The sequence below is a fragment of the Cygnus olor genome, chromosome Z (genome assembly GCF_009769625.2).
Source record: "Cygnus olor isolate bCygOlo1 chromosome Z, bCygOlo1.pri.v2, whole genome shotgun sequence".
Taxonomy (NCBI): domain Eukaryota; kingdom Metazoa; phylum Chordata; class Aves; order Anseriformes; family Anatidae; genus Cygnus; species Cygnus olor.
In genome coordinates this window covers 9112618-9126301 of record NC_049198.1, presented here as the reverse complement: position 1 = coordinate 9126301, position 13684 = coordinate 9112618, and the positions used below count along the sequence as shown (strand labels likewise).

The following is a 13684-nucleotide window of genomic DNA, read 5'->3' as shown; positions in this document are numbered from 1 at the left end:
ATAGCAGTAGGTATGATGCTCGCGGAGAAAGGAGGTGTGTGCGTGATACTGAGCAACCATTGTTGCAGCCTCCCATGGTTCCCTGGGATTCAGAAAACTCCTCACCCTAAAATTTAACAATGTCATCATGTGTTTTTGGTATTACTATACCAAACCACCCAGAAGATCCTGAACCATTACTAACAGCACATTCATGAGTATACAACATGCTAACAACATCACTTCTCACTGATGTCAATGACAAAAGAGATTCACAGGAAAGATGACGCAGGTGAAGATGCAGCAATCAGTCCCACCACATCATGTAGTCATCCAACGTGGGTATTCACAGCTCAGCACTCGCAGTGCACATGGCCCTGCTGCCCACAGGTGGACACAGCCTGCAGCCCCAGAAACACCGATGCTGTCAAAGAGATGCAAGGTTGCACATTAGTTTAGATATTTTGTGGAAAAAAAAGCTGCATTAGGCAGCCATAGGTCTCCCAGTCCCAATCCCTTGAATAATGTATGGCCAAGGTGTCTGTTACGGAGCACAAAGAAAGAGATAAAAAAAGAACTTCAAATTTACCATTTAAATATTGTATGTCAACAGTTTATTAAGACTCCTTGGATGGCAACTATTTTCATAACAGTGCATTAGTGATGTACATAAATTCATGATACAAACAAACAAGACCTGAAATGATTTGACAAGCAATCACAGCGTATCAGTGGAGGAGTTTGGGAACAGAACTACTGCTGCCCCATTTGAAATGCAAGGTGCAACTTCTGCAGTACGCATTTTGTTATTAAAAATCTCCATATGCTCATTTTTACAACGCTATAGATCTGCACCAGCAAGTCAAGAAATATCAAGTGTTTGATTTTCAAAGAGATTCATGACTGCTCACCACTTCAAGAAAAAATCAGGAACACAGGAAGCCTTTGTTAGTTCTGGGTTTCAATTCAGACATCTCTGGCTCCTGGTTCAGTCAGACCATGCTTTTTTCCATTAGTTAGGGGAGAAAAAAGTGCAAATTATTTAAAAGCTCCAAGTATCTTTACTGAATTTGTACAGATTTAGAAAAGGAAATCTCTATTTCTGCAGCCAAAATTAAAATCAGGCCGTGTCCTTCAAAAAGCCCCCTTATCCTTCACAAAAGTATTTATTCCTTAGAGCAGAGAAACTGATGCACATCTTTCAGCGTTGCTTGCATGTCCTCATATTCAGCAAATTTGCAAGCATCTTCCAGCTTCAGCCAGCGGAAAGCTTGGTGCTCCTCCGAGAGCTTGATTTCCGTGTTACAATCCTTCACCTCTGCCAGCCAGTAAACAACAGTCTTGGGTTTGCCACGGACAGGATAGTGCAGTTCCTTCTTGTACCCCTCCACAAGGGTGAGCTGGCTGGCCTGAAGACCTGCCTCCTCCTGCGTCTCCCGGAAGGCTGTCTGCAGGTCATCCTCTCCTGGGTCCACGTGGCCTATCAAGAATGTGAAAATGTAAGTCTCCAAGATGGAAACTCAGACTTTGTTTATGCAGTTGACAACTAGGAAACATTGGGAGGACTCCATAGCTGATACAGAACTGAAAATGGAGAACAGAGATTGCTTGTCAAACATTCCTCTCTTGATTTCTCTTTTGTGCCATTTATGCTTGTTTACACTGCATTTTCTGAAACTATCAGTGGCCTGTTAGCACGAGAAATCTTCCCAGCCCTCCACTTGTCTTCTGAAGCACTCTGTACCTGTAATGCTCCACCTTAGATCACACTTCAGGCTAAGGACTGAGCACCTTAGGAATACTTTTCCTTTAGCCACTAAGAGAGAGGACTGCAGATCTGCAAGAGTCTTAGCTCTCTCTCAACCCTTCCCTCCCAGAGAAGCTTAAGTAAGGCTCAGTTCTGCAAAACACTTACTCATGCCAACAGCACAGAAACAATGGGACCACACACCAATAAACGCCAATTGAAAGATGGGTTTCAGAAAAAAGAAGAAAAAAAAGCTTTCCATCACTTGATTCACAGCTTAGGACAATATTATGAAGGTGACAAAACACTGGAACAGGTTGCCCAGGGAGGCTGTGAAGTCTCCTTCTCTAGAGACATTTAAAACCTGCCTGGACGTGTTCCACTGTGACGTGATCTAGGTGTTCCTGCGCCGGTAGGAGAATAGGACTAGATGATCTTTCAAGGTCCCTAACATTCTGTGATCTGTGATTTTAAGCACTACAAAAAGTTTCAACATATTTTTATATTAAAAAAAAAAACAAACTGTGAAAGTTGCCAAACAGAACCAAAGTAGCTTCCTGCAATTCCTGCTTGTTCCAGCACATCCTAAACCACCAAGAAGTCAATCATGAAATCACTTCAACTGGAAAAGCAGAATGAATCACACAGGGGATTAAAAAAAAGCTTCTCCAGGCACACAGTTAAAAGGTGGCTGCACCTCAATGGTAGATCAGATGCTTATGAACCCTGAGCCACCCCAGAACCATATGGATGCAGTTATCACGTGAAAGAGACCACCAATATTTTCTCCTGCGCTGAGATATGCAGCAGTTACGGGTATTTTTAATTTCTCTCACATATTCCCCTCTGAAATACAGCACACCTAAATGCTAGCCCTGTTGACAGCTGGTCTTCTCGGACACCCTATTTGTTTCATGTTGCTTAGAATGAGAGGTGCCATTACAAACAAAGGATAAATATAACATTTCCCCAGCTGTTTGTACTTTTGTTGAGAAATGTCAGATTTGGTTTTCTCATGAAAGATCCAGACAAGACCATAAATAGAACAAGCCAAGCAAGATCTCAAAAAAGCTACTTAACAGGAGTTGGGAGGCTTCAAAAAAAGGGGCGGGGAGTGGTGTTTAAGCTTTATTTTGCCCCTGGTGTCGCTCTGTTTCCTACTTAGGTGTCTGCAAATAGCCACAATTTCATCACAGAAATGAGTATTCTCTCAGGTCCCAGGTACCCAAAGCAACCCTTTAGTACTACAAGTGGGGTACGTGTGGAGCTCATGTTGCTCTGCCAACAGGTCTCACTCACTTCTTTGTGTATCAGAAGCTTAACCACCCTCTTACAACGCGACATCATCTCAAATGCAAAATACACTTCTATTTCAAAAAGCAACTGTGCAGAAAACAGCATCTGATGTCTTAGATATTTGAGATCAAATATGCTGAGGCTTTAAGTAGAAATATTTTCTCAGCACTGCAAGTCAAGCTATCTCCTTTTTGAGGATAAACTTATTTTCATCTTGTACATATACAGAGCTGGGACTTTGAGCAACAGAATCCACCCGGCCTCGAACAGCTGGATTCCTTTTATAGCATCCACAGTAAATGCCCACAGAACATCCACCAACAGTCAGTAACCAGTTCCTTCTATGATAATCATGATCCAGTTACCAAACATGCAATGAGCTGAGGTAGCAAAAAAGCTGGAGACCAGGGTTCAGTTTCAACCCACAGGACACAAATGCTACCTCCTGCCTACCAGCACAGGGAGAGGCAATCACCTCACCCCACTGACTGTTGCTAACCTCAAGTCTAAGCTCAGTAAGTTTCCACTTTGTGCAATACACTCTACCCACCAGGAACAAAAAGGACCACTGGCAGCACATCACACCACGTTCCAGCTCCTCAAAGCCATTTGCACTAGTAAACAAGCCCTGCATCCCCTGCCCATCAGACTCGATTTGCGCAGTCACAGTTCTAGGAGCAGGGATCAGGCTGATGAAGTTCGTGTAGGGGGGACCCAAGCAATACAGTTTAATCCCATAAAGGCTGGAGGTGCTGAGGGAACTTTGAAAATACCAAAGTATAGCTGTAGCTCTAAGTGGGCTTGCCTCCTGTGTGCTCCTGGAGAGGTGATTATAAGTTCTCATTCTGGCTCCTGCCACATTAAATCTAGGTCTGCACCACATACAAGTTATATTATTGCACCACATAGCCTGGGGCTGCCTTTGAAGACCACTCAAATTGCAGAGAATATATAATGTAATAGCACCTCCATTTATTGCCCTCAGATTTGTACCAAGCTACTAGTAAAGGCTGCCATCAGATTGTGGTTTCTGATCTACAAAACCTTTAACGATATGATCTGAGTGTGTGAGACACATACCTGAGTCATTTCACTTGCTATTGTGCTGGCTTGTCCTGAATTACTGTGTTCCCAGTGAACCTTTCCGCATGGATCTCTCGTCTCACAACAGTCATGTCCCAGCTCATGGTTTTTTGCTTTCCAAAGGCTGAAAACTCAAACTCTTCTCCACCAGGCTTTTGGTGAAGTGGAGGGAGGGAGAGGTTTGGAAAGTTCTGTTCCTTCCATTGATAGGAGAGCACAGCTGATTTTGTTACCAGCTTTTTATTTTCTTTTTTTTTTTTTTTTTTTCCAATTTACAAACTCCTGTTTACAAACTGCTCACGTGCTATGCTTTAAGAACACTACTTTGTAAAATCAGAAATACAAATTAGCAGAAAGAAATGGCAGAGGATAAGAAAAAGCATTTAGGGAGATCTACAACGAACCTGAAATATCCCCGTTGTGCTGCTCCCGGTACCAGGGCTAGGACAGCGTACTACCCAATACCGGCTCTGCCACACAGCTCCCCTTCCAGCTGCCCAAAAGGCACTATCAGCTGCTACTGCCAGCTGATACCTGCCCCCAGAGCTGACCTCAGCAGCACCCAGCAGACCTCAGGCTGCAATCTCCCCTGCTCCTGACGCGAATGGCACAGCAGTGGGTTATCGGAACGAACATCACCTTTGGGTGGCGTCCAGTGGTGGGTCCCGTAAGACGTCTGCAGGAGGAGGTATTCGATGCCGTCAGCGGCCTTGGAGGACGCTGCTGGCTGCAGCCTCCTGTAGATGATCAAGCCACAGGCTCTGACCGCCATGTCCCCGCTCCCTGCAGGGGCAAGCAGAAATGACGTGGGGCTCGGGCAGGTCGGGATAGAAGTCCATCCCTTCGCAGCTACCGTGCAATTAAACCCTGTCTTAATAACAACCTGCGAGGTGTGAAAATGGAGCCCTTTCCTTTTCAAATTGGGAAGGAGGAGCCTACATAAAAACCCTAAAATATATATATATATGTATTAAGAGGCACGAAATGTGACCTGTGTGCTGTTTCTTTACAGCTGATACATTACACAGCACACTGCAGGGACAGAAAATGATGAAGAACCAGGAAAGCCAGACATTTAACGCTCTGGTTTTCGCTGCAGAAGCCCACGGGCTCCATGCACAGATAACGCCGGGGCTCCACCCACGGGGCCCCCGGGCTGGGGCTGGGGACCCCGCCGCCCCCGGAACCCCCCCGCAGCCCCCCGCGGTTCCCCCCGGACCCCTGAGCGCGGCGCACGCCCCACTCCCCGCCCTCACCTTCGCTTCCGGATCGGGAAAAGAGGAGGCGGGACCAACGCGCGACTGACAGCCCCCTCAACCAATCGCAGCGCCTTCTCCCCCCTTCTCTTGTCCCTTAACCCCGCCTCCCTCCGTCTGATTGGTTCCTCCCTAGCGAGCCGCGCGCGCCACCGTTTGAAGCGGGCGAGGCGTTGTTGCCATGGAGACGCGGCCTGGGAGCCGCTCCCGGAGCCTCCGCGCCCGCTGAGGGGACCGAGGGTGGGGGGTGGCGGTGCCCGGCCCGGCGCTGCAGGGTGCGTACGGACACCGGGCAGCACGGCCCCGGCGGGCTCCGGGCGGGTTTTCTCTCAGCTGAACGCGTGGGGAGGCGCGGAGGCTGCTCTCGGGGGCCAAACTGGGAAGAAAACGGTAAAAGTTCATCCGGGACCGAGCCCCGGGGCTAAATGCGGCCCCTCCGAGTCCTGAAGCGTAACCCCCGACGCGCGGCAGCTCGTTGGGCTCTAATTATAAAATAAATGTTAGAAGCCAGCTGTTAAACCCTGCCGGCAAGAGAGGCTGGGGCGCAGTTTTCAAATAATCGGCACCCCGATATAGCTGCCGGCTGATTTTCTGGGCGTGTGGCTGAGTATTGGACGCTTCCCCTTCCCCTGCAGCTGCTGCTGGGACCAGTTGTCGGGATCAGCTGCAGGATGGAGCCGCTCCTGCTGAGCTCACCAGCCTATGTTTAGTGTGGAAGAATGATAATGGTAACTAGCATCTCAGTGCTCCGTTGCAAAACAAACAGTTCATTTAGTTGTCATTTTTAAGTCCGTTTCAAATATCATTGAAATTAATCCGCTTTGCACAACCTTCACCTTTCTCTGCTTTCTGGGTCAGGAGGAGATCAACAGGGAACCAAAGGCAGAAGAACCTTGTGCGCTTGGACAGAAGGGCTGTGTTCACAAGGAGGTGAGTGCCATCCAGCCAGGCATGCTGCCCCACGCTCAGCCCTGCCCAGGCCACACGGTGTGCCCGCCGTCACTCTGTGCACGCTGATAACGGTTCTCATTCTGCTTATGGAAGATTGGGAGCAACAACATCGGACCTGTCATTTTCCAGTCTTCATCATGAGGATGATGAAGGGAGTGGAGCATCTCCTTTACGAGGAAAGGCTGAGGGAGCTGGGTCTCTTTAGCTTGGAAAAGAGGAGACTGAGGGGTGACCTTACTAATGTTTATAAATATGTAAAGGGCGAGTGTCAGGAGGATGGAGCCAGGCTCTTCTCTGTGACATCCAATGATAGGGCAAGGGGCAACGGCTGCAAGCTGGAACATAGGAGGTTCCACTTAAATATGAGACAAAACTTTTTTGCGGTGACAGTGACAGAGCACTAGAACAGCCTACCCAGGGGAGTTGTGAAGTCTCCTTCTCTGAAGACATTCAAAACCCTCCTGGACGCGTTCCTGTGTGACGTGATTTAGGTGTTCCTGCTCCGGCAGGGGGATTGGACTAGATGATCTTTCAAGGTCCCTTCCAATCCCTAACATTCTGTGATTCTGTAATCGTAGTTATAGTAAGCAACTCGGGTATGTCAGGAGCAAAGAAAGAAGTGTTGGTGCTGGGAGAAGGCCTGCATCACGGTCCAACTATAAAATAGCTGTCAGTTAACAATGAACGTGTTCATTTCTTTCTACTTTTATTACACGGAAACTATAGGTGGTTTTCTATGGGTATTTTTCAGCTTTCTTCCTCATATTTTCAAAACAGACTGCTACAACACTTGTTCCAACTAATGACAGAACATTTATTACCTCTTTGTGTATGTGTTCAGGGGCTTCCGTAGCATCATCCTGCGATCTGATGAATGGATCTGCAGCAGTGATCTGTAAATATTTGAATTGGAGCTTCATAGCTCCCTATCTACTTAATTAAACTAAAATTACGAACTTGTTTTGCAGTAGAGATTATCTCTTGCTGTGGAGCTTGTGCTTATAGAAGTGCAACCACACCGTGAACATGATTTCTTCACAGGAATGCCTTAGTATCCAAGGGGTGGGATCAGAATGATTAAAGGTAAAGCATTTGATGTGGTTCCCTGGAAAAGCAAATTAGCCATTTGTTTCTGGAGGGTTTAATCAGATTTCACGTTGGATAACAGACACAAAAGAGCTTCATGTTCAGATGAATAAAAAATAACGGTGTATGACTGGTAACATGAGTTAATAAGTTTCCCTTTTCTCTGTTGTAGGTTTGTCAGTAAAAATTGGCTTCCTTCTGGTCTTCTGCTCTGTACCTCAAAAACCAACGAACACCTTGGCACAGCGCCTGAAGACGTGTTTGGGGTAATGTGCTTTAAAGTAATGAGAACGTACCCTGGTGTAGTTGTGGTTGGAAGAGGAAACATACCTACCTGCTACATGTGTTTACAGATCTTTAGAAGTTCGTAACATCTGTTTTTTATATGCAGTTTGTAAACTGGAGTGATTTACACAATACACAATTTACACAATTATTACCTGATATCCATGAGAATTGTTTCTAATAAGAATATTTAATGATCAGACTGCAGCTTATGGTTTAGAATAATTATGTTAGATTACTTACAGAATTAAATGTGTAGATGCATTAATTTACATTTGTAAGATTAGGAGTGCCACATAAGGTTTCTTCACTTGTTCATGACTTGATTTCCCTAGTTTAAAATCGAGGTATAGTGATAGTAGTGCCATGTTTCAGAGGTGACAATAAGGAGTATCAGAGGAAGTCAACTAAAATTGTTGGGTAAATATGAGTGAGCCACAGTGGGATAACAGGGCACGTGAGTGTTACTCAAGTGAGCGGTGCACTGAGATCTTTAATATATCAGAGTTTAATGAGGATCCAGGTATATTGGCCTAAGGCTGCTTTATTCTTAATATAGTTTACGTAGGGATTTTGTGAGATTTATGTTATGCGGAGTGACTGACACTCACTGAGTGAGTATCTGAAGGCCAGCCTTTTCTCCAGTTAGAAAAGTGTGTTGAGAATGAAAACATCTGTCTAAAAGCTGATTAATAATTGAAAACATTTTGAAATTGTGGATCGGATCCTGGAGCATAATTTTGTGGTATACTGATTTCCTTCACAATACATAAAGTGTCATCACTGGTTTCCACCATTTATACTTGACATGTTCCCCATCTTTGTAGCCTTTAAAAACCTTAGAACACGGAAACAGTTCTTCTCTGATGAACTTATTCTGTGCTTTGAGTTGGTCCCTCTATATAAAATTCTAGCACGTCGTTACAATAAGTACTCACCTATTACCAGCATCTAGCAGACTTTCAAGATTTATCTAAAACTTCTTTGCAAAAGAAGTAAGTTGTAGAGGCCTCAGGTTTGCCACACAAAGATGGTGGGCTGACTGGTCCCTCCCCCTGTCTGACCTTAGAACTGGGTGCTTGCAGAGAATTATGCCTCCATACTCCCTTCTTTCTCAAAACAGTTGTCACTTCCAACTACTTTAAGAAGTCTTAGGCTTTTTGTCTTAGTCCAATTTTCAGGGAAGTGACTCAGAGCTTCAAGACTCAGCTGGGCTTTAATATTAAACTACCGCTTTGAAGAATGTTCTGTTTTTCTGCACCAAAAAACAGCGCTGTCTCACGTGTACAAATTAAGTTAGATCCTGACACTAGCTGAGAGAATGCTGGCTGTTACTCACTGTAGAAAAATAAAGGTCTTCTCTCTTTTTGCCAGAAGATGGCATTACCATTAACAATTTAGGATTCTTGGAAACATACCAATACTGCCCTTACTTCTTTACAAAGTTATTGTGAAAAATGATGTGTCAGTTTTAGAAACACTGTCTTCGGACGCAATCTACAATGTTGGATGAATCAAGGTATTCTTTTTATGGGGAGACAGGCACCCCATTCTTTCAGAGCACTGATGATTAGAAGGCCAGAAAGGTTTCATTGTGATCATCTGTTCTGACAACTGTAATTCCCCTGAATTCTTTCTTGTGTGAACCAGACTAAATTTTCTAAAAATAGTCTACTTTGAGCTTTGAAATGATCCGAAATGCTAGAGCCATGACCTTGGCTTAATTTTTTTCCATAGTTAATTAATTTGTTATTCCTTTATTAGTCAATGTTGAGTTTTTCCTGGGTTGTGTAATAGCTGTTCTATGGATGAAGAGACACTGGAGTTATCTCCTGGAACCACTTAGATCCAGCAGAATTTATTATATCTGGGGAAGCAAGGCAGTTATATTACTTTCAGGACCATCGATAAGACATACTGAGCTGCTTACGTGTCTCAGAATTAACCTTGTATGTTCTGCAGTATCTATATTACTTGGATTTTCCATATTTTGAGAGTCTTAGTCCCTCGTTACCCCAGATAATGGAAGTCTGGCTGCACAGTTATTTCTAGCTGTTTAAATATATTTTGTTTAATTTTTGGTTAGAACCTTGAGTTTGAAATTCTTAATTCTCTCTCCATGTCTGTTGCTCTTTTTTGGGAAGTGTTTCCATTTTTTTTCCTTTTTTTCCTTCTTAAAACTGTGCCCAACATTATCATCCAAATAGACGCTAATACAGAAGTAGTTCTTGCACTAGTTTTTCGCCACTCTGTATTTAACATAAGCATATGTAAAGATGTAAGTATAATCTAAGATACAAGAATGAGAATAGACAAATCTGCTGGATTGTTTTCATCTTTAACAGGGAGATTGGTGTCTTAGATTTGTCTTTTGTTTGATGAAGGGAGATGCTAAAAGAGCTTTCCCATGGCAGTGCATACAGACAGGACCTGGTCTGGTTTTGTATTTGGAACTACCTTATGTAAGACAGGCATTTTTTGAAAACGTAACTCTCCCTGAAATGAAGTCTGAAGTTCCTGTGGAGTTTATCTGTTAGAGAACTTAGGGAAATTGTGAATGCTTATGAAAGACTTTGTACATGTGTCTAAGTTAAACCCAAGAATCCGTACAGACTCTGCTCTGTCATTTTTGATGTTCCCTAGAAATTTGTCGATTTTTGATTTTCCCTAGAATCCTAGGATCTAATAATCTCAGCAGTGGCATGGCTTTACTTCAAGACTCAGAGTCACATCACATATGCATTTGTGAGAAAAATCTCAATAATTTTCTTCAGACTGGGTCTTCTGTGAAGCTATTTTATTCACAATTGCCATGGCAGGCGCCCTGCAAGCAGGAGCGCACAGTAACAGTTCATCATCACCTTATATTCCCTACTGCCCGACACCTGATTCCTCCCGTTTCCTCACTGTCTGAGTACTGCAAGTTCACAAATGTCTAGACGCCTTTCTATACCACATACGTACAATTTTATTTGACCAACTGTTAATTTCTCCTTTTCCTTTTTTTTCCTGCTCTCTTGACTAGAGGGCCCGTGACCTTTGTTTTTACTGATTTTGTACTGCTCCTCCTGTTTTCCTTAGCTATCCTTCTTATTTTGGGACAGTGGGATCTTCCCCTTATCTGCTTAACATACTCCCCACTGCTGTGCTGCAAATCCCTTTTGAATATGCAAGGTTCATGGAATTTTCCACTGCAAAAATACCTTCTATTGCAAAAACACAACTTTGTTTCTCACATATTAAATAAGTCTGCCTACACACCTCTGGCTCTGTCTTGAAGCTTGTTACTGCTGAATTATATAATTTCATTACGGCTAAGTACTCTCCATAACTTAGACTTTAACTTCCAAGTTGCTTTAGATGTCCTCTACTGTACCTTTTGGCCTCTCTATTATCCTACACAATCAGCACTTTAATAGAATCTTTTTTTCCTTTGTTGTTATTGTAACTTAATGTGTTAACTAATTTTTATGCTATTGGATCAAATTTGGGGGTGATATTTAGTGGCCGTATTTTCTTTTAAAATGTTATTGTAGAAATGCTTGTAAATCATTCCAAAGAACTTCCCTTGAATTACAGGGGGAAATATTTAGTCTTAAACAAATTGGTTTTGTTGACTATTACTGTAACTTTCAAACGTTAGAAAGATCTGTGTTTGCTAAGATCCTAGACTAAACAAAGACATAAGAAGGCAGCGGGCAACGGATAACTTGAGAGGCTATCCTTTTCCCATTTTATGGTACAAGTAAAAATATCTGCAGATATTAATCCATCTGGATAGAGACAGCTGCACAATGTATTGCTCGGGAGACATGAGTTAAGGAGCTGAGGGTTTTTTGGCATACCTTTCAGTGATGCATGTTGCTTTTTTGGGTTTCCCAAGAATGCAAGCATGGCGTTCCAGTAGCATATATAGATTTAGAGAAATTCTGTGTTTCAGATTTCACGTAATGTTTCAGCTAATGTTCAAGAACACCTAGAAAATACTCACAAGATTCATGAAATACAAAAGAAAGTTACACAACAAAACTACAACTTTGCAATAGTTCATCTATGAGATGAACAATCCTCATTTTTCAACATGAGGTGATGACAAATGCAGTTTCTTCTCCTTTGATTAGTTAACCAGGGGTAGCTGAACCACATTAGACCACGTGCTCTGATATTAAATTGGGTATCTAAAATTAGGCATTTTACATTCTGTAAGCTTGAGGACCGGGTTTCAGTAGCTGCGGCATTCATTGAGTAGACATCAGGCGTGTAGGAGCTCTGCAGCAGTAAGTAACACTGCAGCATGTGTTTCTTACCCATTATTGTCATGTATGATTTTAAAATAGTTTCATAGGTAAAATATTTGCTTCATATTTAGTTTATCTTTATTATTGCTTTATTCTATATTGTTTGGCGTTCCAGTGTATTGTAACGATCTTCTAACCTAACTGCAGGTGATGGCACCTGGGGAAATGTGTGGTTTCTTTGTTAGTATCTTGGTCCCCTGGGATGTTTCATATAACTCAAATATTTGTCTTGTTTGATTTCTTGTAGACATTAGCTTGAAGATGGCGTCGTGCCTTTATGAATGCCTTTGTGAGGCAGAACTTGAAAAATATTATCCCCATTTTGCTGCCTTTGGCCTTCAGAAGATTGATGAGCTTGCCAAGGTTTCCATGAAAGATTATACCAAACTAGGGGTACACGACATGAATGATCGCAAACGACTCTTTCAGCTCATTAGAATAATCAAAATTATGCAAGAAGATGAAACTGTAAGAGACTTGGGCAAGCAAGATTTCCAACCAAGTGGCCTTTTCATTCAGCCTCAGGTGACCAGATCGGGTCCCCGTAGACAGCTGCGTTTTGAGTCCTTCTTTGAGGAAAATGACGGAACAGTTAAAGACTCTGAGCCGGAATCATATGGGCCATCTGATTTCAGTGCCAATGAGGAGAAGAACAGTCTTGTGGAGCTGTTGGGACACACTCAGCCACATGATTCAGAGATGATCAGATTAACCAGAAGAGATGTAAATACTCCTGGAATATGCACGAAAAGTGAACTGAGCTGTACAACAGTTTCTGATGATATTGCTCCTCTCCTGGGGGATTCTGAAACTCCCATCATCCAGAGAGTAACTCACATTTCAGGGTATAATTATGGACTACCTCATTCCTGTATCAGGTAATAATCAGTTACCTTTATTTTACTGTATTTCAAGTTAGTCACAATTAATTCTTTCTTCACGGGGGATGAGAATCTGCCTTCATGGCTTCCGAACAAACAATACTACCACTACAAAAGCTGTACAGAGCAATACAAAATTTTACAGAGAGATATTAATAAGCACTTGCAACTCTCCAAGTCTGGTAGAAGGAATCAGTTGAATTCACCAGCTGCTACTCACCAAGATTGTCTAAGAATAGTCTTATCTTTCAGGATATAAGGCTTTGTTTTCTTTGTGCTTTGGCCAGTCTTTCTGTTTTTCTTTCCTTAAGACTATTTTGCAAAATATTATTTTTTCAGAATCATGTGTTGCCTGTTGGTAAGTTCATCAAGTTTATCCCAGTAAAAATGATGCATGCTGTGAACTATCTTTGTTCATAAAGAAATTACTGAACTGGAGCTTTAAAAAGAACCAATGAGTATAATTGGGTCGGGATACAGACACGGGGAGAGGGATGCCTTGCAGCTGCTCCATGAGCACAGGATTTGTAGCATTCATGCATTTTCCAGTGTTTGGTAATGGGGGAGACTACTGTTGTCTGAACCCCTGGTAAATCTAAAGCACGAAGTAACTTTTATTGGCTTATACTGGGCGGATAAGCACTGTGTAAACTGCCTGAGTTAAAAAACATCATCTAAAAAGACTCAAATCAGCTATCACTACATCCAAAAGCATCTGAACTCAGTAGGTGTCTCCCAGGATTGGTTATTTAGATGTCTAGGGATATACCACTATGTCAGAGCACCATCAGGCTTCTGTTTGGAAGTTGCCTGGGATCCAGG

At 43.0% G+C, this 13684-nt stretch overlaps 2 protein-coding genes across 6 annotated transcripts in view; one reads left to right on the top strand and one right to left on the bottom strand.

Annotated features, from left to right (window-relative positions):
- Nucleotides 1–576: 576 nt before the first annotated feature.
- Nucleotides 577–5412, bottom strand: NUDT2 (nudix hydrolase 2). Of its 3 annotated transcripts, none has more exons than XM_040540045.1 (3): nucleotides 5362–5412; nucleotides 4745–4888; nucleotides 577–1459 (listed from the first exon to the last, which is right to left on the bottom strand). In XM_040540045.1, exons 2-3 carry the CDS (start codon nucleotides 4875–4877, stop codon nucleotides 1146–1148), a joined length of 447 nt encoding a protein of 148 aa, XP_040395979.1. In that variant the 5' UTR covers nucleotides 4878–4888; nucleotides 5362–5412; the 3' UTR covers nucleotides 577–1145. The 3 variants fall into 3 exon arrangements, with proteins under 3 accessions (XP_040395979.1, XP_040395980.1, XP_040395981.1); XM_040540046.1 differs by lacking the exon at nucleotides 5362–5412 and adding an exon at nucleotides 5130–5148; XM_040540047.1 differs by lacking the exon at nucleotides 5362–5412 and adding an exon at nucleotides 4989–5068.
- Nucleotides 5413–5511: 99 nt separating this feature from the next.
- Nucleotides 5512–13684, top strand: part of KIF24 (kinesin family member 24) — a 36016-nt gene continuing 27843 nt past the window's right edge. For 2 of the 3 annotated variants that reach the window (XM_040540028.1, XM_040540029.1), the window contains exons 1-4: nucleotides 5512–5636; nucleotides 6220–6291; nucleotides 7571–7664; nucleotides 12229–12859. In XM_040540028.1, the coding sequence (XP_040395962.1) occupies nucleotides 12243–12859 (617 nt within the window). In that variant the 5' untranslated portion in view covers nucleotides 5512–5636; nucleotides 6220–6291; nucleotides 7571–7664; nucleotides 12229–12242. Of the gene's footprint in view, nucleotides 6090–6219; nucleotides 6292–7570; nucleotides 7665–12228; nucleotides 12860–13684 lie in introns of all 3 variants that reach the window. The other variant, XM_040540027.1, reaches the window with a different exon arrangement.